At 35.3% G+C, this 27,681-nt stretch overlaps 1 protein-coding gene across 2 annotated transcripts in view; it reads left to right on the top strand.

Moving 5' to 3' along the window:
* SMC4 (structural maintenance of chromosomes 4) overlaps positions 1–27,681 on the top strand; it is a 45,933-nt gene that overhangs the window by 7,430 nt on the left and 10,822 nt on the right. For both annotated transcript variants that reach the window (XM_003991946.6, XM_019810495.3), the window contains exons 6-16: positions 4,614–4,778; positions 5,043–5,170; positions 11,945–12,085; positions 12,864–13,014; positions 14,375–14,539; positions 17,100–17,333; positions 18,294–18,479; positions 20,305–20,466; positions 25,714–25,939; positions 26,231–26,310; positions 27,112–27,264. In XM_003991946.6, coding sequence (XP_003991995.3) covers positions 4,614–4,778; positions 5,043–5,170; positions 11,945–12,085; positions 12,864–13,014; positions 14,375–14,539; positions 17,100–17,333; positions 18,294–18,479; positions 20,305–20,466; positions 25,714–25,939; positions 26,231–26,310; positions 27,112–27,264 — 1,791 coding nt within the window. The remainder of the gene's footprint in view (positions 1–4,613; positions 4,779–5,042; positions 5,171–11,944; positions 12,086–12,863; positions 13,015–14,374; positions 14,540–17,099; positions 17,334–18,293; positions 18,480–20,304; positions 20,467–25,713; positions 25,940–26,230; positions 26,311–27,111; positions 27,265–27,681) is intronic.

Raw genomic sequence — 27,681 nt, 5'->3', positions numbered from 1 at the left:
GTTTAGTTGGTTTAGTGGTTTCTTGAAGTAGGCATTTCTAGTATTTGAATTCATTTTAAATTTCATTAGTTGACTATTCAAACGAATACCTAATGGGGCACTATGCTAAGATGCTGTGAATGTTAGAGATAGTTAAAACCCTGTTTCTTGTTCTTGAAAGCACTTACACCTGCCTTCAGAAAATGTTAAGATTATAACTGGCCATGGTACTTTTCATGTTTATACATGTCCGCATTTATATATACCTTAATTTGAGAGCCTTTGTCACATTGTAATAACTATTGGTGAAAATAAGTAGGATTTTATTAGCTCTCCATGGCATTTCATGGTAACTATGATTTACAAATGAGTTTTAATTGGTTTTGGTGCATTTGCACCAAATGTTAAAAATTAAAAGAATGTTAACTTTCAAATGTTAAAAGTTAAAAGAATGACAACCTTCATGCTTTTATTATGGTTCAAAATTACATTAAAGATTGCTGTTTCAGGAGTGGTTTTGTAAACCCCTAAAAGCTACAACTGTTAAGGCAATTTTAGTTTTGTCAGTTTTCAACTTCATATGGTTTTTGTCTTTATTATTATAAAACCTGAATTAGAACTTTAAATAGGAACCAAGATTTTTTTTTTATTCTACATTCTGCTAATAAATTTTTATTCTCATTTGCTCTTTGTGAGCTACCAGAGGCCAACAAACCAAATCACCAAGGTTAGTATGTGCCTAAAATTAAGTACATCAGTAGAAAGGAACCTATACCCCTGTTAGTAATTTTCCAAATTAGTAATTTGGAAGTTGGATTAATTTTTACTTATATTTCTTCTTCCTTTTTCTTTCCTGTATACTTCTAAGGCTGGCATGTCATACAAATTTTTTGGGTTGTGGTCTTTTAGCCTGTACAAATAAATTTGTGCTATATCAAAAGAATTTTTAGCTCTATCCGTAGCACCTAAGTTATCCAAGTGTTTGATTTAATAGCCTCAGCTTGAAAAAAAGTAGGAAGCTACTCCTAAGCAACCAGGATATCAAGCAGCCCACCCACTAAAGCGTTACCCTTTCTGTTGATGTACTTAATTGAGGCAGATACTACCTTGGTCATTTGGTTTGTTGGCCTCTGGTAGCTCACAAAGAGCAAATTAGAATAAAAATTTATTAGCAGAAGGTAAAGGACAATAATAGTATGGTGGAAAATGGAGAAAATAAAAAGATTATCAAAAGAAAATAAAAACTCAAAGCCTAGTAATTTGGGGCCTTTAATTTCAATGCAAATACCCATATGAGAAGAATCCTTCAGGAGCTATTAGGAAAAAAAATTTGATAGCTGTGTACTTGAATTTCTTATGGTTCATGCTTGCTAAAATTTGGATTCCATTTGTATAAGAAGCGCATCACTATTTCTCAGATTTTTAACCTATATTTTGTAAAATAGATTATCAAAGAAATGGTGTAACTGAATCACAGTATCCTGATTTGTCACACTGTAAGAAGTTAAGATATAAGCCCTTGGTATTACAAATATTGAAATATGTTTACAGTTTTTGTTACTCTTAAAAATGATAGTTGATATTTTACAGGGTTGTGTAATGTCTCTAATACAATATGAATATAACTTAAAACCATAGGAAGTTTGTAGTAAATAACAAAAAAAGTAAAACCTTATTCAGGTCTACTGAAGCTAAGAAACTAGAGATAACTATGGAGACCTATAAAACTTTTCAGGCTTCAGATGCTAGCATGATAGTAACTTGAGACTTTGTGTCTTCATGCTACCATTATTTGTGATTTAGAGCCTTAAACTTTAAATTCAGGTTGATGCTTTAAAAAATTTTTTGAAATGTATGGAGCTTATTGCCCTAAGTTAAAACTTAGAAAGCAAATAGTAGCAGGTGGTAAGGCAGGCAAAGGACATCAAGGAACAGAGCCATAAGAAAGGTTCCAGGCTGTAATTGGAATACCAGTAATGTGAATCTGACAATTACTGGTTGAAAAAAAATGAGTGCCATTATAACAATCTAAAACTGAACGTTATGTGGCACTTGTAATGGAACTATTTTGGTTTAGATATGTCCTTAAGCATTTTTATCTTCAACCAACTGTGCAACCTTGTTAGAATGAAAAGAAATCGTAATTGTATATCCGCCATTTTAACTAGGGAGGAATAAGTAACTCAAAAGAGGCAGCCACTCTGCTTTACCCAAAGCTAGGCAGTTTCCTAATAGTGTTATTCCATCCTTGAGCAAGTAATTCGGCCAGGAAGTGTGATGCCTTTAGGAATATTTTTGTCAGTGTAAACTGCTACACTGAGTCCTAACTTCTGGCTACCTGAAAAATGTATACTTAAGTAATACTTTATGCCCATTTGACTGTGTTCATGGCATAGTTTTTCATTCATCTTAAAACAGATGTTCAAATTGAATTAGGGCAATATATTAGAATATCAAGTGTCAGATAATTTTTGTTGTTTGGATAGTAAACCCAAAAGCTTTCAACCACTATCTCAACATGAGTGGTTCTCGGCTGGGGGTAGTTTTGCATCTCTGTCCCTGGGACATTGATTGTTGTCTGGAGACATTTTGGGTTGTTACAGCTGAGGGTATGGGGGAATGCTATTAGGATCTGGTGTGTAAGAGGTCAGAGATGCTATTAAACATCCTGTGATGCCCACCATAGACCCCTGCAACAAAGAATATCCAGCCCTAAATGTCAGCGTTGCTGTTGATTAACCCTGCCTAGTTAAAAACTGAGTAAGACTCTTCTTCAATGGCTGGCATTTGCCCTGTTGTAATCCAAAACTTTGGACATAATTCTAGGCTTAAATCCTCTCTACGACTTGAAACTAATACTGCATACATTTGGAAGGACCTGATAATTGAAAGAATAAAATGTTTTATATAAATACATAGTTTAAATACTAACTTAGTTTAAAGCAGTAATTTATACATAACTGAAGGTTAAAGAGAAAAAAAACAAGCTCTTTGGATAGTGTTTTACTTCGTGTTTGATAATCATGTTCGTTGTGTTGTCAGACTACAGAAGAGTGACAGTATATAAAAATATTAAAAGTTATGCCTTTCAATGACTAAATTTAAGGTGAGCTGTTTTATTTTTAAGGTTGGGTTTTTTGTTTTGGGTTTGGGGTTTTGTTGTGTGTGGGATTTTTAATGTTTATTTTTGAGGTGGGGGGAGGGACAGAGAGAAAAGGAGTCAGGATCTGAAGTGGGCTCTGTGCCAACAGGAGAGAGCCTGATGTGGGGCCTGAACTCACAAGCCATAAGAGCATAACCTGAGTCAAAGTTAGGTGCCCCTGTTTGTGTTTTGTTGTTTTTGTTTTTAAGTATACTTCATGACCAACATGGGGCTTGAACTCAAAACTCTCAGATAGAGAGTTGCATGCTCTACCAATGGAGCCTGCCAGGAGCCCCAAGGTTTTGTGTGGTTTGTTTTTGTTTATATTTATGTGGGAGCTTTTGGTAACTTTACTCTTTGTCATTACATTAACAAGATACACCCCAGGTTTTTGAGGTTTATTCATATTTAAATATTTTGAATATTTAAATTGAGGAAGTAATAGGTTTTTTGTGTGTTTTTCTTGATTTTTTTTTCACCTTTGCTATTTGCTGAAATAAAGGCCTGTATTTTTTTTCTACTTGCCTCTTCCTTTTCTTGTGTTGTAATAGCACAGGCAACTACTCCTGTGAAGTAAAGTAGCAGCATTTTGCCTGAGCATGTTCAGACAAAATTTTCTCCACCATGAAACTAAATGGCTGCCTGGCAGTCAGCCTTGAAGGTTACTGATTGTGGGGTTTTTTTTCTTCTTTTCTGTTTGTAATTGAGTTGCATAAATACAAATATATAATGTTAATCTAAGAATTTTAATCACACTTCAAAGCTGTTATATTAATGATTGCAAATAAAAGTTTTCCAATTTCGTATGTACCAGGAGCTTTCGTTAGTTTTCAGTCAGTTGGTTATCTTCTCTTATTACCATGAGGAATAGGTAATTTCCTTTTTTATTTAATGGTCTTGTTTTTAGAAAGTTTTAGAACATTAAGTTTGAGACATCCTTATAAATCTTAGCACTTCTTGGGGAGCTCATAACCCCAGGTTTATAGAGAAAGTTTAATAATAAACCATCTTGGGACAGGATTCCTACTGCAGTTAAGCCATGAAGGATCTTGAAAATTGTTTGTTTTAGAACAGGAGTTCTAATTATGTTAACTAACAATTGGTAATGTTGCCAAAGTAATTATAGATTATATGAATACCTTGCTCAGTTTTGCCTTATACAAAAGTTAATACTTTTTTTTATATATATATATATTAAATGAAATTTTAAGCTAGGGAATCTTTCTTTGGCTGTATACATGTATGTGAATGTATATTACAATTTGGTAAGAGTTTATGTAAGGGAGTATAAACATACATTTCTTACCATCAGGGAAAGTGAAAACTATCAAAAACATTTTTGTTTATATCTTATTAAATTTCTTTAAGCTACTGGTTTCTATCATTTATTTGTTCATTAGTATTGGGTTTGTTAATTGTTCCTAATTCTCACTTAAGATTGTTGTAGCTAAACATGAAGTGAATGTGTAATACAACTTTTTTTTTTTTTAAGGGTGAAGTTGAACAAATCGCTATGATGAAGCCAAAAGGCCAGACTGAACATGATGAGGGTATGCTTGAATATTTAGAAGATATAATTGGTTGCGGACGGCTAAATGAGCCTATTAAAGTCTTGTGTCGGAGAGTTGAAATATTAAATGAACATCGAGGAGAGAAGGTGAATCTTCTATAGATTGTTCTTGTAAATCAGACTGTTTTGCTTATTGAACATATTCTACTGAGTCAAATATTAAGTTTATAATAGATCATATTTATTGAAAAAATCTTTACTGTTTTAGATTGAATTTTATATTATTTACCTTTAATTGAGCAGTGTTTTATTAATATGGTAGATATTTTTGCCTCATGTTGGTATATTTGAAATTCAGGTATATACATGTGTAATATATTTGAATAATCCATACACTTTAAATTTTTGTAGTTAAACAGAGTTAAGCTGGTAGAAAAGGAAAAGGATGCCTTAGAAGGAGAGAAAAACATAGCCATTGAATTTCTTACCTTGGAAAATGAAATATTTAGAAAAAAGAATCATGTCTGTCAATATTACATGTAAGTACATTAATTTATCAATTTTTATTTCTGACATTAAGCCCTTTTTTCTGTCTTACAGAAAAATAAAGACTGAAATAGAAAAAAAACTAAAAATTGTTTTGTTATGAATATGTTAATTTTTTACCATAGTACTAATGGTAATTGGCTTAATTTTTAATTGTTTTAATTTTTATAATTTTAATTCCAGTATAATTAACATGCCATTATATTGGCTTCAGGTGTACACTGTAGTGATTCAACAATTTTATACTCGATTGAACAATTTTATACCCTGTACTCGTCATGATCTGTATACTTTTAATCCTCTTCACCTCTTTCATCCTCCACCCACCTCCCCTTTGGGTAACCATCAGTCCTCTTTAGTTAAGAATGTCTTTTTTGGTTTATCTTTTTTTTCTGTGTTTGCTTCTTAAATTCCACATATGCATGAAATCATATGATAGTTGTCTTTCTCTGACTTATTTCATTTAATGTTATATTCTCTAGATCCATCCATGTTATTATAAATGGCAAGATTTCATTCTTTTGTGGCTAATATTCCTGTGTGTGTGTGTGTGTGTGTGTGTGTGTGTGTGTGTGAGAGAGAGAGAGAGAGAGAGAGAGAGAGTATATATCACATCTTTTCTATCCATTCATCTATTAATGGACACTTGGGCTGCTTCCATAGTTTGACACTTGTAAATAACGCTGCAATAAACATAGGAGTGCATATATCATTTCAAATTGGTGTTTTCAGATACTTTGGGTAAATTGCAGTAGTGGAATTACTGGGTCATATGGTAATTCTAGTTTTCAATTTTTTGAGGAATCTACATACTGTTTTCCACAGGGGCTGCACCAGTTTGCATTCCTACCAATAATGCATGAGTGTTCCTTTTTACCCCACATCTATGCCAACATTGTTATTTCTTGTGGTTTTGATTTTCATTCCCCTCATGATGAATGATGTTGAACATCTTTTCACGTGTCTTTTGGTCATCTGGATGTCGTCTTTTGAGAAATACCTGTTATGTCTATTTGGTTTTTTAGTGTTGATTGGTAGAAGTACTTGCATAAGTTCTTTATTTGGATACTAACCCTTGATCAGATATGTCATTCACAAATATCTTCTCATATTCAGTAGGTTCTCTTTTAGTTTTGTTGATTGTTTCATTTTTTGTGAGGAAGCTTTTTATGTCTTCACAATAATTTAATTCTGTTTTTGCTTCCCTCCCCTCAGGAGACATACCTAGAAAAATGTTGCTACTGCCAAAGTCATAAAAATTACTGCCTGTGCTCTCATCTAGAACTTCTGTGGTTTTAGGGCTTTAATCCACTCTGAGTTTATTTTTGTGTATGGTATAAGACAGTGATCCAGTTTCATTCTTTTGCATATAGCTGTCCAGTTTTTCCAATACCATTTGTTGATACTGTCTTTTTCCCATTGCATGTTTTTCCCTACTTTGTCAGAGATTAATTGACCATATAAGCAGGCATTTATATCTGGGCTCTCTGTTCTGTTCCATTGATGGATATGGCTATTTTTGTGCCAGTACCATACTGATTTGATTGCTACAGCTCTGTAATATGTCTTGAAATCTGGGATTGTGATACCTACCGTTTTGTTCTTTTTCAAGATTGCATTGGCTATTCGGAGTCTTTTGTGGTTCCATACAAATTTTAGGGAGTATTCTGCTCTGAAAAATGCTGTGGGTGTTTTGATAGGAATTGCATTAAATCTATAGATTGCTTTCGGTATTATGGACATTTTAACAGTATTTGCTTTCAGTCCATGGGCATGGGATATCTTTCCATTTGTTTGTGTCATCTTCAGTTTTTTAGTTTTATAGTTTTCAGAGTACAGGTCTTTCACTTCCTTGATAGTTTAATTCCAGGTATTTTAGTTTGTGGTGCAGTTGTAAATGAGATTATTTTTTTTAGTTTCTCTTTCCGCTGCTTCATTATTAGTGCGTAGAAATGCAATGGATTTCTGTATATTGATTTTGATCTTATGATCTTAATGAATTCTTTTATCACGTCTAATAGTTTCTTGTTTAGAGTCTGTTAAGGTTTCCATATATAATATCATGTCATCTGCAGATAGTGAAAATTATACTTCTTCTTTACCAATTTGGATGCCTTTTACTTCTTTTTCTTGTCTGATTGCTATGACTAGGACTTCCAGTACTATGTTGAATAAAAGTGGTGAGAGTGGACATCCTGAACTTAGGAGAAAAGCCCTCCAGTTTTCCCCACTAAGATGTTTGCTATGGGTTTTTCATATAAGTCCTTTGTTATGTTGAGTCTTGTTCCTTGTAGACCTACTTTCTTGAGGATTTTTATCATGAATGGATGTTGTACTTTGTCACGTGCTTTTTTTGCATCTGTTGAAATGATCATGTGGTTTTTATCCTTTTTCTTATTCATGTAATGTATTGTGTTGATTGATTTGCAAATGTTAAACCACCCTTGCATCATGGGAATAAATCCCACTTGATCATAGGGAATGACTTTTTAAAATACAACATAATATTAAGCAAAAAAAAATTTGCACCTATGTTCATCAGAGATCTTAGCCTGTAGTTCTTTGTAGTGTCTTTACCTGGTTTTAGTATCAGGGTAATGCTGGTCTCATACATAGAATGTATTTGGAATTTTTCCTTCCTCTTCTGTTTTTGGAATAGTTTGAGAAGAATAAGTATTAACTCTTCTTTTAAGTGTTTGGTAGAATTCACCTATGAAACTGGTCCTGGACTTGCATTTGTGGGAGTTTTTTGATTACTGATTCAATTTCATGGCTGATAATCAGTCTGCTTCAAATTTCCTAATTCTTCATACTTCAGTTTTAGGAGATTATGTTTCTAGGAATTTATCTATGCTAGGTTGTCCAATTTGTTGGCATATAATTTTTTTCATAACATTATCTTAATAATCCTTTGTGTGGTGTCGGTTATTTCTGTTTCATTTCTGATTATGTTTGAATCCTCTCTCTCTTTGATAATTCTTGCTAAAGGCTTATCAATTTCATTGATCTTTTCAAAGAACCAGCTCCTGATTTCATTGATCTGTTTGTTTTTACATTGATCTATTTTGTTTTCACTCTAATCTTGATCATTTCCTTCTACTGATTTTGATTTTGTTCTTTTCTAGCTCTTTTAAGTGTAAGGTTACATTGTTTATTTGAGATTGGTTTTGCTTCTTGAGCTGGGTCTGTATTGCTCTAAAGTTTCCTCTTAGAACTGCTTTTGCTGCATCCCAAAGATTTTGAAAACACTGTGTTTTCATTTGTCTTCATGTATTTTTTTTTTTTTTAATTCTCTCTGATTTCTTGGTCAACCCCATTCATTGTTTAATGAATGCTATTTAACTTCCATGTGTTTGTGTTCTTTCCACATTTTTTCTTGTGGTTGGTTTCTGTTTCATAGTGCTGTGGTCAGAAAAGATGCATGGTCTGACTTGTATCTTTTTTAACTTCTTGAGGATTGTTTTGTGACCTAAAATGTGATGTGTTTTGGAGAATGATCTGTGTGCACTTGAAAAGTGTTTTCTGCTATTTTAGGATGGAATGTTAGGAATACATCTGTTAGATCCATCTGGTCCAATGTATCTTTTGAAGCCACTGTTTCCTTGTGGATTTTTGTACATCAATGGATAGATGTAAGTGGGGTGTTAAAAATCTCCTACTATTGTTGTATTACCATTATTACTTCCTTTATGTTTGTTAACAGTTGCTTTATGTATTTGGGTGCTTGCTGTTGGATGCATAAATATTTCCAATTGTTTTTATCTTCTCCTTGGATTGTTCCCTTCAGTAGGATTATATAGTGTCCTTCTTTGTCTCTTGTTACACAGTCTTTGTTTTAAAGTCTATTTTGTTTGATACAAGTATTGCTACGCTTTCTTTTCACTTCCATTTGAATGATAATTGCTTTTCTGTCCCTTCAGGTTCAATCTGCATCTTTAGGTTTGAAAGGAGTCTCTTGTAGCAGCATCTAGATGGTCTTGCTTTTTTATCCATTCTGTCCCCCTATGTCTCCCCTATGGGAGCCTGCAGTCCATTTACATTCAGAGTACTTATTGACAGATATGTACTTGTTTTATGGTTTTTTCTGTAGTTCTTTTCTATTCTTGCTCTTCTCAAGAAAGCTTGCCAGCTTTCGTTAGTAATATACTTGGATTCCTTTCTCGCGCATTAAGTTAATGGTCACTTCAGTGCACACATTCTTTACTCCTTTCCTGCCACATTTTGGGTATATGATGCCATACTTTACATCCTTTTATTTTGTGAATGCTTTGACTGGTTTTCATAGATATACTTAATTTCCTGCTTTTGTACTTCATACTTTTCTTACTGGCATTTCTTGTCAGGCTGGTTTAGTGGTCATGAATTCCTTTAATCAAGTTTGGGAAACTATCCTTCTGTTCTAAACGATAGCCTTGCTGGATAGAGTTTTCTTGGCTGCAGGTTTTTTCCGTCAGCATTTTTTGAGTATATCATGCCACTCCATTCTGGCCTGCAGTTTCTGCTGAAAAATCTGCTAATAGCTTTATGGGGTTTCCATTTTATGTAACTTTTCTTTTCTCTTGCTGATTTTTAAAGTCTTTCTTTATCACTACTTTTTTCTATTTTAATTACTATCTGTCTTGGTGGGGATCCCCTTGGGTTTATTTTTCAGGGGCTCTCTGTGCTTCCTTGATCTAGATTTCTGTTTCCCCAAGTTTGGGGAGTTTTCACTATTCTTCCAGTGCAATTTCTGCCCCCTTTTCTGTCTCTTCTCCTGAGACCCCTATGATGTGAATGTTATTTCATTTGATGCTGTTACTGAGTTCCCTAAGTCTCTTCATTTACTATCTTTTTCTCCTTTTCAGTTTGATGTTTTCCATTACTCTGTCTTTCAGGTCAGTGATCCTTCTGCTTCCTCTATTCTACTGTATATTCTCTTTAGTGCATTTTTAGTTTCAGTTGTTGAACTCTTCATCTCTGACTGGTGCTTTTTTAGGTTTTCTGTCTCTTTGTATTGAGGGTCTCAGTGAGATTCTCCCCTCTTTTCCTCAAGTCCAATTAGGATCTTTGTGAGCATTACTTTAAATTATCAGGTATATTGCTTCTCTCAGTTTTGTTTAGCTATCTTGTGATTTTGTCCTGTCCTTTCATTTGGGACCTATTTCTGTGTCACCTCATTTTGTCCAACTCTCTAGGTTTTCCTATGTGTTAGGATAGTCAGCTACGTCTTCTGCTCTTGGAAGTAGTGGCTTTATGAAGAAAAGGTCCTATAGTGTCCTGCAATGCAATGTCCCCTGTTCATCAGAACTTGGCACTTCAGGGGTGTCTCATATGTGTTGCATGTAACCCCACTATGGGTCTGAGCTGCATGTGCCTTCAGTCCAGTCATGTGCAATGGCTCACTCTGCCTGTTGGGCAAGGTTTGTTCCCTGTGTTGTTAGTGGGCCAATCTGGGGCCACTTGAGTCAGACAGGCATTTGCCAGAGATGCAGTAGTAGCACCAAACTGCAGGACACTTTCCCTGTTGTCCCTTGAGAAGTTTTCATTGGTGGGCAGGGCCTGCAGCCAGACCAAATGACTGCTCCCAGCCCACTGCTGAGGCTCAAGTCAAACTGGTGTTTGTGGTTACCTTCCCCTCTCCTCAGGACAGGTGACACTTTGGTGTGGTGCTGGCTCCTGTCTGTGCTCCTTGCACATTGCCAGGCTTGTGGCACCACTTTGGATAGTCTTTGGCCAAGGGCATGCTGGAGGGGGCAGGACTGGAGGAGAACTGGGGTGGGGGTGGGGGTTGAGGAAGCTCTTCGCAAGATAGATGGAGAGTATTGGCACTGCACTGGTTCCCGAAGGTGTCTCTGTATCTAGGCTGGGAGATAGGGGAGAAAATGGTGCCTGCCAGCTCTCTTGTTTCTCCTTAATATATCTGCCCTCCGTTACATGCTCTGAGATTAGTAAATAAATTTCTTTCACATATACTTCAGTCTTTCAAACTGTTGCTTCTATGCTCTATCTCCATGGGACTTTTTGTTGTGCTGTCTCTTTAAGGGTCGCAGTCTCTGTTTTCTCTCAACCTCCCATCTGATTTTTCCAGGTGTGACATCCCACTGATTATAAGAACTCTCAAAATTAGTTCCCTCTAGTTTTTAAAGCCAAATGGGGAGTTGTCTTCCCCATGCCTGAGATTCTTGTAGTGAGGGTCTGTTTTTCTCCCTTTTTCATGCTCACAGCATTCCTCCCTCCCAAGAACAGTTCCAATGGGTCCCTTTAGCCCCAACCACCTTCTCCACCCTTCCCACCCTCTTTAGTGTGGCCTCTTCTCTACATGTAGCTGTGGAGAGTGTTCTGCCAGTCTTCCTCATTTTCTGGGTTTACACTGATAAGGGTGTTAATCTAGTTGTAGCCTTGGGACAAGGAGAACTTAAGATCATCCTACCTGCCACCTTTCCCTGAAGTTCTCAAAGTTGACTTTTAAGTATTCTACTTTAAGTTGGGAGGTGCGTTCACAAGTGTTTATTAATGTACTTAATAGTTCTACACATAATTCTCTATAATGCGTATAATAGCCGATCTAATTTTGTTTGTATGGAACCAATTTTGTTCCTAATTCTAGCTTTGACCCTGAATTAAGTCTGTACTGCAGTACCCCCTGTGCTTCACCCTGTAGCCCTAGGTAGTTAATTGTAAATTGGTTGTAGTTAAGAATACTGTAGAAACCACTAATTTTACTAAGTTATTACACAACTTTAGAAATGGCATTTTAGGATCTCTGATTTTTCTTTTCCTTTTTCTAGTTATGATCTGCAGAAACGAATTGCTGAAATGGAAACTCAAAAGGAAAAAATTCATGAAGATACCAAAGAAATTAATGAGAAGAGCAATATACTGTCAAATGAAATGAAAGCTAAGAATAAAGCTGTAAAAGATGTAGAAAAGTAATAATCTCTTGGAAAGTACTAAAGTGTTTAGGTTGAGTTGTTTTTACGTGTGTGTATTTTATATATATATACATATATATATAAACTTTCTGCCAGCACATAAATGTAATGCCAACTGTAATTTGCCAACTTATAAAATGGTCTCCTTTTTCAGAAAAAGAATAAAAAACTTAATTGTCCTGCATCCAGTTGATCACAAATTCAGTGCACAGCACTGGTCCTAAATTAACAGAAGATGCTGCCTCCTAGTGGCAGAACACAATAATACACGGCAAAAAAAAATTTTAACCTGGCAGCTTAGTTGTCTTAAGAATAAATAGTCCACACATCTTAAGAATTAGGTTACTCTAATTCTTAATTAGTAATTAGGTTACTTTTTTTTTTTTTTTTTTTTTTAAGTTTCATCATGACCCTTCTCTATGCCTTCTCACAGTATTTGGTGACACCAATATCTCTTACCTATGTGATTTTTTTTCTTTAAAATGAGTTTTACATTGTGGTAATGTATTTCTATACCTTGACTCTATAGTAACCAGGAAATGTAGTATTTCCCATCCAGTTTAGAAAGGTAAAGCAACTCTTGTAATCATATTTTAATGGCTCCCTCAAATTTAGTGGAAGGAGAGGACCAGTTTGAAAATGGTTAGCTCTAGAATCTTACCTTGTAAGAGCTTGGACACATTTACAGAGGCAGTGTCCCAGGCAGAACATGTAGCATGACTTTGAAATAAATGAATATCTAAAATAGTGACTAATAATTCTCTTTATTTGTTAGGAAACTGAATAAAATTACAAAATTTATTGAGGAAAACAAAGAAAAATTTACACAGCTAGATTTAGAAGATGTTCAAGTTAGGGAAAAATTAAAACATGCCTCAAGTAAAGCCAAAAAACTGGAGAAACAACTTCAAAAAGATAAAGAGAAGGTAGGTTTTGAAAGAAATCTTACAAATTTCATATATGAATATCAGATTTAATTTTCATTATTTTTCATGGATGTGCCACTCCCTCATTTTTTAAGAAAATGAGTTGGGATTCTGAATATGAAGTGTTCTAGGATTTATCTCTGATTGTGACTTTTTTTTTTCTCCAAAGGTAAATTTTGCATTCATTGGCTTTGAGATTTAGAGTTTATGTTTCTGTGGCATATATTGTCGGGAAAATACTTATCAAGTCACCAATTCTGTTTGATAGTAAACAACATAGTTTTCCTTTTCTTAATGTAAGGGTTTAAAGAGATGTTTTTGGTTATGTACTCTGAAATTTTAAAAACATTACCTGCCTCCTAGAGAGTATCAGAATAAGAGTTCTCTCTTGGAAAGGAGGGAAGGGGAAACTCAAAAATCTACAGAGGGTGGATTAGCTATTCTGAGGTTTTAAAAACGATTAAGTTTGGAACAGAACGCATTATTTCCTAGGAATCAGTCCCTAATGATCAATTGGCAGTCTTTCAAACTATTTTCTTAACTAACAGATATTAATAGATATGACATCTAAGTCCCTTCTCCCAAAAAAGGCTTTGTACCATATAATTACATGTTAGTTATAACATAGGCTCTCCTTTATGTTGTATTTTTCCAAATGCATTTGTTTACAAAGTACTTTCCACTTAGTATGAGAATAAATCTTGTGCGAATCAGTGTTTGAGGGTCATCATTTTTGGGAAATGTTGAACTCTGGTGCTGGATAATCTGAACAAACCAACGTGGATTTGAGGGCAATGCTTAAATTGGACAGACTAAGCCAGCTGTAACTATTATAGAGGTATTAGTCTTTAGGCATCAAATGTCAATAAGTGGTTATTACCAAAGGTATTAATGGAATAAGATATTACTCCTACATGGTGACTCTGGAAGGGTAATGTTGTGAAAGATTTTAGGATTTCGGGGAGGCCACGGGGTGTAAAAGTCATCCGTGGTAAGTTTCAATATACCATGAAGGACAGTTTAGGAAATTCCACATAGCCAGAGTATATTAATTGGTGAAGAAGGATAGTTATAGCCTGAAAGTAGAACAGAAGGAAGAAAGATCTGGACGCCAGCCAGGGAGAATTCTCTTCCATAACAAATGAGGAATTCATAGAATTTACTGTTAAATTAAGAGCACAGAAATTGCAGTAAATGGTTAAAGTATTTGCTAAAGCCAGCTAGTTCAAGTCAAATTACAAAGGAAACCACAAAGAGTTAGAGGATACTGAGAAATGCTTTTAAATAAGCCAAATACTGATGATACTGGATAGCCTAAAGGTACATGCTCCTCCAAGTTTAATTTGTTTTACAATCTTAGGTTGAAGAATTTAAAAGTATACCTGCCAAGAGTGAGAAAATCATAAATGAGACAACAACTCGAAATAGTGCCCTTGAGAAGGAAAAAGAGAAAGAAGAAGAAAAATTGAAAGAAGTTATGGATAGCCTTAAACAGGAAACACAAGGGCTTCAAAAAGAAAAAGAAGTAAGATTCTTTATCAGTTGGTGTCTGGGTGACTTTTTTTTTTTTAACTTGAAGAATGTTTTTGTGTGGTAATGGTAAAAACTCAACTGTTAGAAAAATTTTGGACTTACAATATCTAGCATTCATAAAAATAGCTTAAATTCTTTTTGTTTTCTACTTTCCCGTTTTAAAAAAAAAAGTTAACTAAATGAGAATTTATGGTGGAGGCAGGAAATGCCCTTATTTGATTTCATCAAATAGCTTTTTGTCTTCTCTTAATTAGTTAACACCTGTAAAAACATGGAACCACACTAACCACAAGTTGATAAGTACCTTTCTTTTCTCCTGTAGCACTTGTATAATAGTTTATGGCTCGAGTCAGTTCTTGGTTTGAAATCCTACATCAGTCATTATCTCTCTGTATAGGCTGTTAGGTCTCAAAGTCCTCTTTCTCAAAATGGAAGAAAATATAACCCATCTTGTGAATCTTTTTAAAAATAAAATGTACATACTCTTACATAAAGTGCCTAGAAAGTAAGAAATTAATAAAAATGTTAGCTATTTTAGCACTTCATTAATAGGAGTATGAGGTTGTCATATTGAAATGTTTTATCAACCCAATGAGAGTATAAAGCATGAAGCTTAGCTGTCTTTGTTTATATTCACAGCCTTTTTGACAGAACTGAGTATGCTGAGTAGAAATTGTAAAAGGTGAACCTGGGTGGCTCAGTTGGTTATGTCTGACTTGATTTGGGCTCAGGTTGTGATCTCACGGTTTGTGAGTTCAAGCCGCACATTGGCCTCTGCGCTGACAGGGTAGAGCCTCTTGGGATTCTCTCTCCTCCTCTCTCTGACCCTCCTGTGTATTCTCCCTCTATATCAAAATAAATATATTTTAAAAAAGAAATTGTAATAGATAATACTAATGAGTTGAATTGATTTACGTTCTATAAGTTATGTAAGACTTAAGTACCTAAGTTATAGACTTATATACAAACTTTGTTAATTGTACTTCAGTAAAGTTGTATTGGGTTTGTGGGCTTTTTAAGCTACAGATTTAATAGATTCTGTTTTGGAATGGGGCATGTTCTAATGCCATACTACAGAACTTTATAAGTAACATGCCCATGTGATAAAATGGCAATAGGTAGTGCAATAGCTTTCATGAATAGTATATATGGATACAGATTTTCACATTTGCTCATCTAATATATATTGAGTACTTCTGTGTATCTTGGCAACGTGTATTAATGACAAAGCCAGGACACCCATCCAAGTGTCTTCATTCCTCAATATAGTAGCTAAAAAGAGAGGTTCTGCCACTTGAGTGATTGCATGACTTTGAGCAAGTTACTTAAACTGTAGCCTGTTTCCTCAAAATGAGCATAATTATGATATTTACCTCATGAAATTGTTATCTTCAAGAATTCATATAGAACATTCGTAATAGGTCTAGAACATTGTGAGCAGTGTGTACATGTGTTAGTGTTCATGATTTTTACCATTTGACATTTAAACTGATTATCTGATGATTTTGCACATAACCCCATGGTCCTGGGTCTGTTCCCTTATGTGCAAAACAAAAGGATTACGCTTTTGTAAGTGCTTCTCTTATGCCGTTATTCTAATAAATAGATCCTTTCTACATAGTCAGTTATGGTAGCCCCAAATTTCTGCCCACTTGTCAAATATAACCAGTTTCGAGTATTACCTGGCCTTACCTCTAAAATTTACAAAGGTTCATGGGGTGCCTGGGCAGCTCAGTCAGTTGACCATGTGACTCTTGATTTCAGGTCATGATGTCACAGTTTGTGAGATCAAGCCCCTCGTTGGCTCTGTGCTGACAGTGCAAAGCCTGCTTAGAATTCTCTCTCTCCCCCTCTCTCTGTTCCTCTCCTCTTCTCTCTCTCAAAATAAATATATAAACTTTAAAAAGTAAAATTTACAGGGGTGCCTAGCTGGCTCAGTCACTTAAGCGTCAACTTTGGCTCAGGTCATGATCCTACAGTTTGTGAGTTAGAGCCCCGCGCTGGACTCTGTGCTGACAGCTCGGAGCCTGGAGCCTGCTTTGGATTCTGTGTCTCCCTCACTCTCTGCTCTTCCCCCACTCATGCTCTGTCTCTTTCTCCTTCAAAAATAAACATTAAAAAAATTTTTTTTAATTAAAAAAAATAAAATTTACAAAGATTCTCAACATAAATATACTTGAGGAAACTTTCTGCTGAATAGTCTTTACACTTTGCCATTTCAGGTAAGGTAATGTGGAATACCATGGATCTAGAGTTTACACTCAAATTTTTGTTCTTTGAACACTCATTTTTGTTGGTGTTTTAATTTCCAAAAAGCATATTTACATCTAGTTCATTAAGTGCTTGTGAAATCAGTTGGGAAGAGACTGTGTACAGTGAACATTGGCAACCCGGCAAAAACTATTAGTGTGTTCAGCTTGTAAGAATTATTTATTTTTATGTATTATGTTTGTAGAATCTTTAAAGTTGAATTCAAGATGTATGGTTTCCGTTTCAGCTTAGGTTTGAAAACATGTATTTCAGATTTAATGGAGTCCATCATATTTTAACAGAGTCGAGAGAAAGAACTTATGGGTTTCAGCAAATCAGTAAATGAAGCACGTTCAAAGATGGATGTAGCTCAGTCAGAACTTGATATCTATCTCAGTCGTCATAATACTGCAGTGTCTCAATTAAGTAAGGCCAAGGAAGCTCTAACTGCAGCATCTGAGACTCTCAAAGAAAGGAAAACTGCAATCAGAGATATAGAGGCAAAACTCCCTCAATCTGAACTGGAATTAAAAGAGGTAAATCTTTGCTTCTGTATTTTTTCTGAATATTGTTTATCAATCCAAGTTTTCAATTTATATGTTTGTATTTATATATTTTTTAATCTAAACATCTGAACTGGCATAAATGTGTAAGAATGAATATATAAACCAATTAGTGTATTTTTTTCTGATATTGAATTTATGGAAGTCATCAGGGAATTTCATGACCAATGAGAATTTTAACGTAAACTTAAATTGTATTCAGTGACCACTTCTGTCTTGTTGGTAACTCAGTTTATTTTGGGGGTAAATTATATTTGTAACTTGAGCTTTTACTTTATACTCTTGACTGGTAATAGAGGTAATAATTTAAAGCCAGGAGGGGGGAAGAATGTCAGGAAAAGTGGCTGGTCTAACTTAAGAGATTGAGAAACTGAGAGTTTGGGGGTTTATGTACGTGTGTATGATTCCTTTTGTTGACAGCCTGGCATTTTTGTATAGCAATAGTGCTATTCACCTACCATATTCCCTTTCATTTCAAAGCTATGATTTTTTAAAAAGAAAATTACATATATAATAAATATCTTTCATTATTTAGAATGCAAAGCACACTATAACCATAGTCCTGCCCAGTCCCTTAAATTCTGGGTCCTATACCAACGTCTGTTTTTGATTAGTGCAGACCTTAGGAATTGGAACACACTTACGCATAACTTTGTGGTATGGAACTCAGATTTCTGCACACTAGCTCTACTCGTTTACTACTAGAACCATATTGCACTTAGGGTCCTTGTTATTGACCCAAATAATTTATATTCCTTTAAAATAGAAAACCCATCCATATTTAGAAACCCACACCCAGCAGTTTGAAAGTTTAGTTCTGGTTCAAGTGTTTTTTATTGGTCGTCTTTTTTGAGGCATTACAACTAATTCTATGCTATTAGAATTAGGTTGGGCGTATGTTTCTGGGATTCATTTTTTTTTTCTCACTTTTAGAAAGAAAAAGAACTTGAAAAACTTACACAAGAAGAATTAAAATTGAAAAGTTTGGTTCGTGATCTTTTCCAAAAAGTTGAAGAAGCAAAGAGTTCCGTAGCAATGAATCGAAGTAGAGGGAAAGTCCTTGATGCGATAATTCAAGAAAAAAAATCTGGCAGGATTCCAGGAATATATGGAAGATTGGTAAAGTAGATTTATTCGGAAATGGCTCAAGATACTGTAAATAATTTTCTTTCTTTGACTTAACTATAATACTGAGTTGCTGTAACATTCATTTTTGTTTAAAAGACCTTTTTGCTCTTAGTACTCAGTCATGGTAAAATTCTTTGTGGTATGGATTATCTCATATTAAACGTAGTTTTTATTTTTTAGTTTTAGATAACTACCATTTAGTACCAAGAAGAAGAAAAAACTAGCAATGATAAGAAAATTTAACAAAACCACTTTATTCTTTTTTTAAAAAATAAAGAATTTGATAAATTCTGGATTTTATACCATTATACTGAAGATTGTGGCTAGAGTTTAGGGAAATCGGGATAAGGCAGAAACCCAAGGCTAGCAATAGTGGAGACCATTACTGCTCTTGAATTTGAAGAGGGAAGGGAGCTGTAGCCATGGCTACAGGGTGGCCAGAAGGAAATGGGGAAAATATTTCAACCCCCTTCAACTCCTACCCTGCCATCTCTAGCTGTTACTTCACATTTTCTAAAGCTTAGAAAACCAAGGAACCAGTTAGTGCAGTCCCTGAGTCAGCCTTCCAGAGAAAGAAGGAGAAAAGAGAATGATTTGTAAGTGCAAATGAAAATTACCGAGCAGAGTTGCTTCCATGTCTCCAGGCCGTGTGACTTACACCTTATTTACTTGGGGGATAATTTGAATCTATTCTTTTGCTTTCAAAGAAAAAGCTAGTCTGTATGAATGCTGCTTCATGGCTAATTAATAGGTTGATAAACAGGCAAATATGTTTTATGGGGACTTACATAATCTTAGCTGGCTTTCAATAGTTCAAAAAAAATTTTTTTTCTGTTTACTTATTTTGAGAAAGAGTGCACACAAGCTGGGGAGAGGCAAAGAGAGGGAGAAAATCCCCTAACAGGCTCCATGCTCAGCACAGGATTTGATCTCCCCACTGTGAGATCACAACCTGAGCTGGCCACTTGACCAATTGAGCCACGCAGGCGCTCCAATTTATTTATTTATTTATTTTGTTATTTTTTAGAAAGCAAGCAAGAGCAAGGGAGGGAGAGAGGGAATCCTAAACAGGCTTCACACTGAGTGTGGAGCCCAATGCAGAGTTTGATCCCACGACCCCAGGATCATGACCCAAGCCGAAATCGACTCAAATGCTGAGCAGTTGAACCACCCAGGAGCGCCCAAATTTCATTATTTTAGGAAGTTATTATTTTGCTTATGCTGTAGTGCTTTTAAGGTTGACAGATTTGAAAATCTTTACATTGTATGTTTTCGTTTTCATGAAACAGTTCATTTTGTGCTCATTAAAAATCCAAACTTTGCATATCTTACAAATTTTTTTAAAGGTGCATTAAAAACTAGTAGTGATTGAAAAAAGGGGAAGGTTGAGTGAGAGGAACACATACTTTTCATTGAGTACCTTTTGTGTTTTTAAAAACCATGTGTAGGGGCGCCTGGGTGGCTCAGTCAGTTAAGCGACCGACTTCAGCTCAGGTCCATGATCTCGCGGTCCTTGAGTTCGAGCCCCGCGTCGGGCTCTGTGCTGACAGCTCAGAGCCTGGAGCCTGTTTCAGATTCTGTGTCTCCCTTTTGCTGACCCTCCCCTGTTCATGCTCTGTCTCTCTCTGTCTCAAAAATAAATAAAACGTTAAAAAAAATTTTTTTTTAATAAATAAAAAAAAAATAAAAACCATGTGTAAGTATAGTTTTTCAAGTAAAAGTAACTTGAAAAATATGTAGGAATTATAATGAAATGATCCTGTGCCTAATTATTGATTGTGCAATGATTTTTTTCCCCCCTGCCTCTGCCTCTTAGGGAGACTTAGGAGCAATTGATGAAAAATACGATGTTGCTATTTCATCCTGTTGTCATGCATTAGACTACATTGTTGTTGATTCTATTGATACAGCTCAAGATTGTGTGAACTTCCTTAAAAGACAAAATATTGGAGTTGCAACCTTTATAGGTTTGGATAAGGTAGGTATTCATGATAAGCTACCTCTAATTTAATTTTAAAGTACTAAATTGTTTTCTGCATTTGAACTCTAGCTTTTTTCTTTATAGTTATTTAGTGAACAGCTGGTAGGTTTTGAGGATATTTTAGGCTGTGGGGTTATATAGTTGTAAGAAAAAACCTTGCAATGCCTCCCTTAAAGGAATATACATTCTGATATTAGAGTGACTGATAGCTTGGCGCTTCTAACTTCCATCATCAGTAACTGCTTTTAATAAAACAAAAACCTTTACAGAGATAGAATTCACGTACCATAAAATTAACTATTTTAAAGTGTAGAGTTCATTGGTTTTAGTGTATTTATAAGATTGTTAAATTATGAGCACTAATTTCAGAATGTTTTCATCACCCCAAAAAGAAATCTCATACTCATTCCCAGTTAAAACCTATCTCCTGCCACCTGCAGTTTGTAATCTGCTTTTTGATTTACCTGTTGTGGGTATTTTGTATAAATGGAATCATACAGTATGTAGGTTTTTGTGTATGTTGTCTTAGGTTTTCAAAGTTTATCCATGTTGTAGCATGTATCAGCAGCTCATTCCTCTTTATTGCCAAATGATGCTCCTTGTGTGAATATACCACATTTTGTTTATCCATTCAACAGTGATGAACATTTGTGTTGTTTCCATGTTTGGGCTATTATGGCTAATTGCTGTTATGAACATTCATACACAGATTTTTGTGCATACCTGTTTTCAGCTCTCTTTGGTTAATATCTAGGAGTAGAATTGCTGGGTTACCTGTTAACATTTTGAGGAACTGCCAAACTTTCCCATTGTGGCTATACAATATCCTACCTGTAATGTATAGTTTCCAGTATCTTTACATCCTCACCAACACTTGTTTCTACATCTATTTTATTATAACCATCTTAGTATTGGGTATGTAGTGGTCTCTTACTGTGGTTTTGATTTGCATTTCCTGATTACTAACATTGAATATTTTTTCATGTGCTTATTGGGCATTTGTTTATCTTCTTTGAAGAAGTATCTATTCAAATCCCTTGCCTATTTGTTCATTGCTTTATTTGTCTTACTAGTAAGTTTTAAGAGTTTTTTCATATATTTTGGGTGCAAGTCTCTTGTCAGATATATGTTTGCAGATGTTTTCTCCCATTCTGTGCATTGTCTTCACTTCCTTGACAGTGTCCTCTGAAGCACAGTTGTTTAAAATTTTAATCATTTTGTCGAATTTTGTTTTAAATGTTTTGTTTAAATGTTGTGTTTTGTGTGTCATATCTAAGAAACTACTGCATAATCCAAGCACATGGTGATTTACCTCCTGTTTTCTTCTGAGTTTTGTGGCTTTAGCTTTTACATTTTGGTTTTTAGTGCATGTTCAGTTAATTTTATAACACAGAGTAAAGTGTACCTCTACTCTTAGATGTAGATATCAGTTGTTTCAGCACCACTTGTTGAGAAGACTATTCTTTCCCCATTGAATTTTCTTGGCATCTGTGTCAAAGATCAACTGACCATAAATCTGAGGGTTTATTTCTGAATTCTCCATTTGTCTATATATCTATTCTTATGAGTACCACACTGTTTATTTTTTTTTATTATTTTTTTTTTTTTTAACATTTATTTATTTTTGGGACAGAGACAGACAGAGCATGAACGGGGGAGGGGCAGAAAGAGAGGGAGACACAGAATCGGAAACAGGCTCCAGGCTCTGAGCCATCAGCCCAGAGCCCGACGCGGGGCTCAAACTCACGGACCGCGAGATCGTGACCTGGCTGAAGTCGGATGCTTAACCGACTGCGCCACCCAGGCGCCCCTACACTGTTTATTTTAAATTATTTTATTTATTTTTTAATTTATATCCAAGTTAGTTAGCATACAGTGCAATAATGATTTCAGTAGATTCCTTATTGCCCCTTAGCCATTTAGCCCATCCCCCCTCCCACAGTCCCTCCAGTAACCCTGTTTGTTCTCCATATTTAAGCATCTCTTATGTTTCATCCCTTTCCGTTTTTATATTATTTTTGCTTCCCTTGCCTTATGTTCATCTGTTTTTTATCTTAAAGTCCTCATATGAGTGAAGTCATATGATTTTTGTCTTTCTCTGACTGATGTCACTTAGCATAATAGCCTCCAGTTCCATCCGTTTAGTTGCAAATAGCAAGATTTCATTCTTTTTGATTGCTGAGTAATACTGTATTGTATATATATATATATACACCATGTCTTCTTTGTCCATTCTGTCCATCAATGGACATTTGGGCTCTTTCCATACTTTGGCTATTGTTGATAGTGCTGCTATAAACATGGGGGTGCATGTGTCCCTTCAAAACAGCACACCTGTATCCCGTGGATAAATGCCTAGTAGTGCAATTGCTGGGTTGTAGGGTAGTTCTATTTTTAGTTTTTTGAGGAACCTCCATACTGTTTTCCAGAGTGGCTGCACCAGCTTACATTGCCACCAACAATGCAAAAGAGATCCTCTTTCTCCACATCCTTGCCAACATCTGTTGTTGCCTGAGTTGTTAATGTTAACCATTCTGACAGGTGTAAGGTGGTATCTCATTGTGGTTTTGATTTGTATTTCCCTGATGATGAGTGATGTGGAGCAGTTTTTCATGTGTCGGTTGGCCATCTGGATGTTTTCTTGGAGAAGTGTCTATTCATGTCTTTCGCCCATTTCTTCACTGGATTATTTGGATTTTGGGTGTTGAGTGTGATAAGGTCTTTATAGATTTTGGATACTGACCCTTTATCTGATATGTCATTTGCAAATATCTTCTCCCATTCTGTCAGTTGCCTTTTAGTTTTGCTGATTGTTTCCTTTGCTGTGCAGAAGCTTTTTATTTTGATGAGGTCCCAGTAGTTCATTTTTGCTTTTGTTTCTCTTCCCTCTGGAGATGTGTTGAGTAAGAAGTTGCTGCGGCCAAGATCAAAGAGGTTTTTGCCTGCTTTCTCCTCGAGGATTTTGATGGCTTCCTGCCTTACATTGAGGTCATTCATCCATTTTGAGTTTATTTTGTGTATGGCATAAGAAAGTGGTCCAGGTTCATTCTTCCGCATGCTGCTGTCCAGTTTTCCCAGCACCACTTGCTGAAGAGACTGTCTTTATTCCATTGGATAGTCTTTTCTGCTTTGTCAAAGATAAGTTGGCCATACATTTGTGGGTCCATTTCTGGGTTCCCTATTCTGTTCCATTGGTCGGAGTGTCTCTTCTTGTGCCAGTACCATGTTGTCTTGATGATTACAGCTTTGTAGTATAGCTTGAAGCCCGGGATTGTGATGCCTCCTGCTTTGGTTTTCTTTTTCAAGTGCTTTGGCTATTGGGGGTCTTTTCTGGTTCCATACAAATTTTAGGATTATCTGTTCTAGCTCTGTGAAGAATGCTGGTGTTATTTTGATAGGGATTGCATGGAACATGTAGATTGTTTTGGGTAGTTATTGACATTTTAACAGTATTTGTTCTTCCTATCCAGGAACATGGAATATTTTTTCCATTTTTTATGTCTTCTTCATTTTCCTTCATAAGCTTTCTATAGTTTTCAGTGTATAGATTTTTCACCTCTTTGGTTAGATTTATTCCTAGGTATTTTATGGGTTTTGGTGCAATTTTAAATGGGACTGATTCCTTGATTTCTCCTTCTGTTACTTCATTGTTGGTGTATAGGAATGCAACCGATTTCTGTGCATTGATTTTTATATCCTGCAACTTTGCTGACTTCATGAATCAGTTCTAGCAGTATTTTGGTGGAATCTTTAGGGTTTTCTATATAGAACATCATGTCATCTGCGAAGAGCAAATGTTTGACCTCCTACTGGTCGATTGGATGCCTTTTATTTCTTTATGTTGTCTGATTGCAGAGGCTAAGACTTCCAATACTATGTTGAATAACAGTGGCGAGAGTGGACATCCCTGTCTTGTTCCTGACCTAGGGGGAAAGCTCTCAGTTTTTCCTCATTGAGGATGATGTTAGCAGTGGGTCTTTCATATATGGCTTTTATGATCTTGAGGTATGCTCCTTCAATCCCTACTTTCTTGAGGGTTTTTATCAAGAAAGGATGCTGTATTTTGTCAAATGCTTTCTCTGCATCTATTGTGAGGATTATGAGTACCACAGTCTTAATTACTATAGCTTTGTAATAAGGTTTGAAATCAGTAGTTCTCTAATTTTGTTCTTTTTTTAATGTATGTATGTTTATTAATTTTGAGAGAGCGTGTAAGCAGGGAGGGGCAGAGAGAGAGGGAGAGAGAGAATCCCAAGTAGGCTTTGTTCTATCAGCACAGAGCCCGATGAAGGGCTCAGTCTCACAAACCATGAGATCATGATGTGAGCTGAAATCAAGAGTTGGACACTTAACCAACTGAGCCGCCCAGGCGCTCCTAATTTTATTCTTTTATATCAAGATTGTTCTAATTTCCATATGAATTTTAAGATTAGCTGGTCAGGGGTACCTAGGTGGCACAGTCAGTTAAGCATGTAACTCTTGATCTCTGCTCAGGTCATGATCTCATGGTTCTTGAGATCGAGCACCCCTTTGGGCTATACACTGATGGTGTGGAACAACCTTGGGATTCTGTCTCTCTTCTCTGTTCCTCCCCAGCTTATGCACACTCTCAAAGTAAATAAACTTTAAAAAAAAAAAAATTAAAGATTAGTGGGTCAGTTTGGCGGGGAGAGGGAAGGCAACTGGGATTTTTGATGCAGGTTGAATTGAATCTATAGATCAATTTGGGTTGCCATCTTAACAATTCTAAACCTTAACAATCCAGGAACTGGGGCTGTCTTCCATTTATTTAGGTCTAAATTCATACTATAATATTTTACAGCATTTAGTGTATAGGTCTTTTGTTGTTAAATGTATTTGTAAGTTTTTTGGGGTTTTCTGTCTTGTTTAATATGATATTATAATTGGAATTTTTTAATCCCACTTTTAAGTTATTCATTACTAGTGTGTACAAATACAATTAATTTTTGTACATTGATCTTGTATCCTACCAATTTGCTGAATTCATATTAGGTTTAATAGTTTTGTGTGTGTGCATTCCCTAGGATTTTGTATATATAAGATCATGTCATCTGTGAATAGAATTTTATACTTTATAAATAACGGTAAAATAATTATGCAGATATTCAGAACCTTGTATACATGTTCTTACATGTTACATATGTATATTATGTAAGTAATACCCTAAAGAAATGATACATTCTGTTTTTCTTTCTTTTTTTTTTTCTTTTTTTTAACTTTTAGATGACCGTATGGGCGAATAAAATGACCAAAATTCAAACTCCTGAAAATACTCCTCGGTTATTTGATTTAGTAAAAGTAAAAGATGAGAAAATTCGCCAAGCTTTTTACTTTGCTTTACGGGATACCTTAGTTGCTGACAACTTAGATCAAGCCACAAGAGTAGCATATCAAAAAGATAGAAGATGGAGAGTGGTGACATTACAGGGGCAAATCATAGAACAATCAGGTAATGAAAGTGTTTTTCCTGGGGCGCCTGGGTGGCTCAGTCAGTTAAACATCCAGCTTTGACTCAGGTCATGGACTCGCGGTTTGTGGGTTCTAGCCCTGCATCGGGCTCTGTGCTGACAGTTCAGAGCCTGGAGCCTGCTTCGGATTTTGTGTCTCCCTCTCTCTTCTGCCCCTCCCCAGCTTCTGCTCTTTCTCTCTTTGCCTCTCAAAGATTTTTTAGTTCTTTTCTGACATTGAGTTTATTTAATCTTGTTGGAATACAGCTAAGTCTGACTTCTCTGTTTTATAGGTACAATGACTGGTGGTGGAAGCAGAGTAATGAAAGGAAGGATGGGTTCATCAGTTGTTGTTGAAATCTCAGAAGACGAGGTGAGCATATATAAAATTAGAGTCAGACTTTTTTTAAAGCCTTCTGATGTGTAACATACGTACCATGAAATTAAGCCTTTTTAAGGATACTCAGATTTTAAATTAACAGATTGGATTTTGTATAAATGATATATGTAAGCTGTGGGATTTTTTAAATGTAAAATCCTTTAAACTTCTAAAAATAAAACATGTTAATTTAGAAAGTATGTGCTCAACATATGTATCTTTCTAATATTACATTTGGATCATATGGACATTTCATAATTTAATCAATCATTATTTAACATTTAATGTTTTTCACATATAATTGGTATAGTCCATGATTGTTTTTTCTGTTTCAAAATAAGTATAGCAAAGATTTCTGATATGCATTTCCAAGTTTTATTTCAAAATATTTTACATGCCCACAAGTATGAGAACGTCAAGATGCCTAGAAAAAATTACTGTGTTCCGTTATCAGAACACTATACTTTTTCCTTGGATACTGAGCTTTTTCCAAAGAGGTGTACCTTGATTTTTTTCCCCCATATTTTGAAATAGTTTATATCCTTCCACTTAAAATTTTGAATGGTATAAATAGGTGACTGTGCAACACTTAAAATTGTCTTTCCATCTGATTCTGTGATACAGAAATTAGTTTGACCATCTCCTAAGCTTTAGGATTGGGGTTTGGAATGGGGATTTTGGTTTTGTTCTAGGCTTTAAAATCAGAAGTTGGGGTTTTCTTCATTCCTAAATTGATTTCGCTATTAATCTGAAATGACTCTTAGAGAAAACTTATTTCACTGGTACTCTTTGTAGGTAAATAGAATGGAATTACAGTTGCAGAAAGACTCTCAAAAAGCAGTGCAAATCCAGGAACAGAAAGTACAACTGGAAGAAGCAGTAGTTAAGTTAAGGCATAATGAACGAGAAATGAAGAATACACTAGAAAAGTTTACTGCAAGCATCCAGGTACTCTTTTATTAATATTAGCTAAAGCTATTGGAATTCAGTAGCATTTGGCAGAAGCGTTTTGTTGTTTGCTTATAATTTTAGAAAATAAGGGAGAAGAATGGTTCTCTAGGTGGAAGGCCTGTCTCTTGATTTCATTTCCCTGAGTGTTAAAGTCCCTGTTGCAGTTTTCCTCCAGCCACGGCTATTCTTTGTTTGCATTTATACACCTTGGAAATGTGTCTTCCCTTAATATCTGTGTAACCCTTTAATTTCATTCTCCTTTCAAAGTAGAATGTTTCTTAATTATGAAAAAGCAGTGCATACCCCACTGATTTAAAAAACAAAAAACAATGTGCCAGAAATATCCAAAACATGATTGCCCTTACTGTTTATGTATATTCTTCAACTTTTTGATATAAATACCTAGTCTGTGTT

The sequence above is a fragment of the Felis catus genome, chromosome C2 (assembly GCF_018350175.1).
Source record: "Felis catus isolate Fca126 chromosome C2, F.catus_Fca126_mat1.0, whole genome shotgun sequence".
Classification (NCBI taxonomy): Eukaryota; Metazoa; Chordata; class Mammalia; order Carnivora; family Felidae; genus Felis; species Felis catus.
Note: the sequence above shows the minus strand (reverse complement) of the source record. Positions and strands in the feature narration are given on the sequence as shown.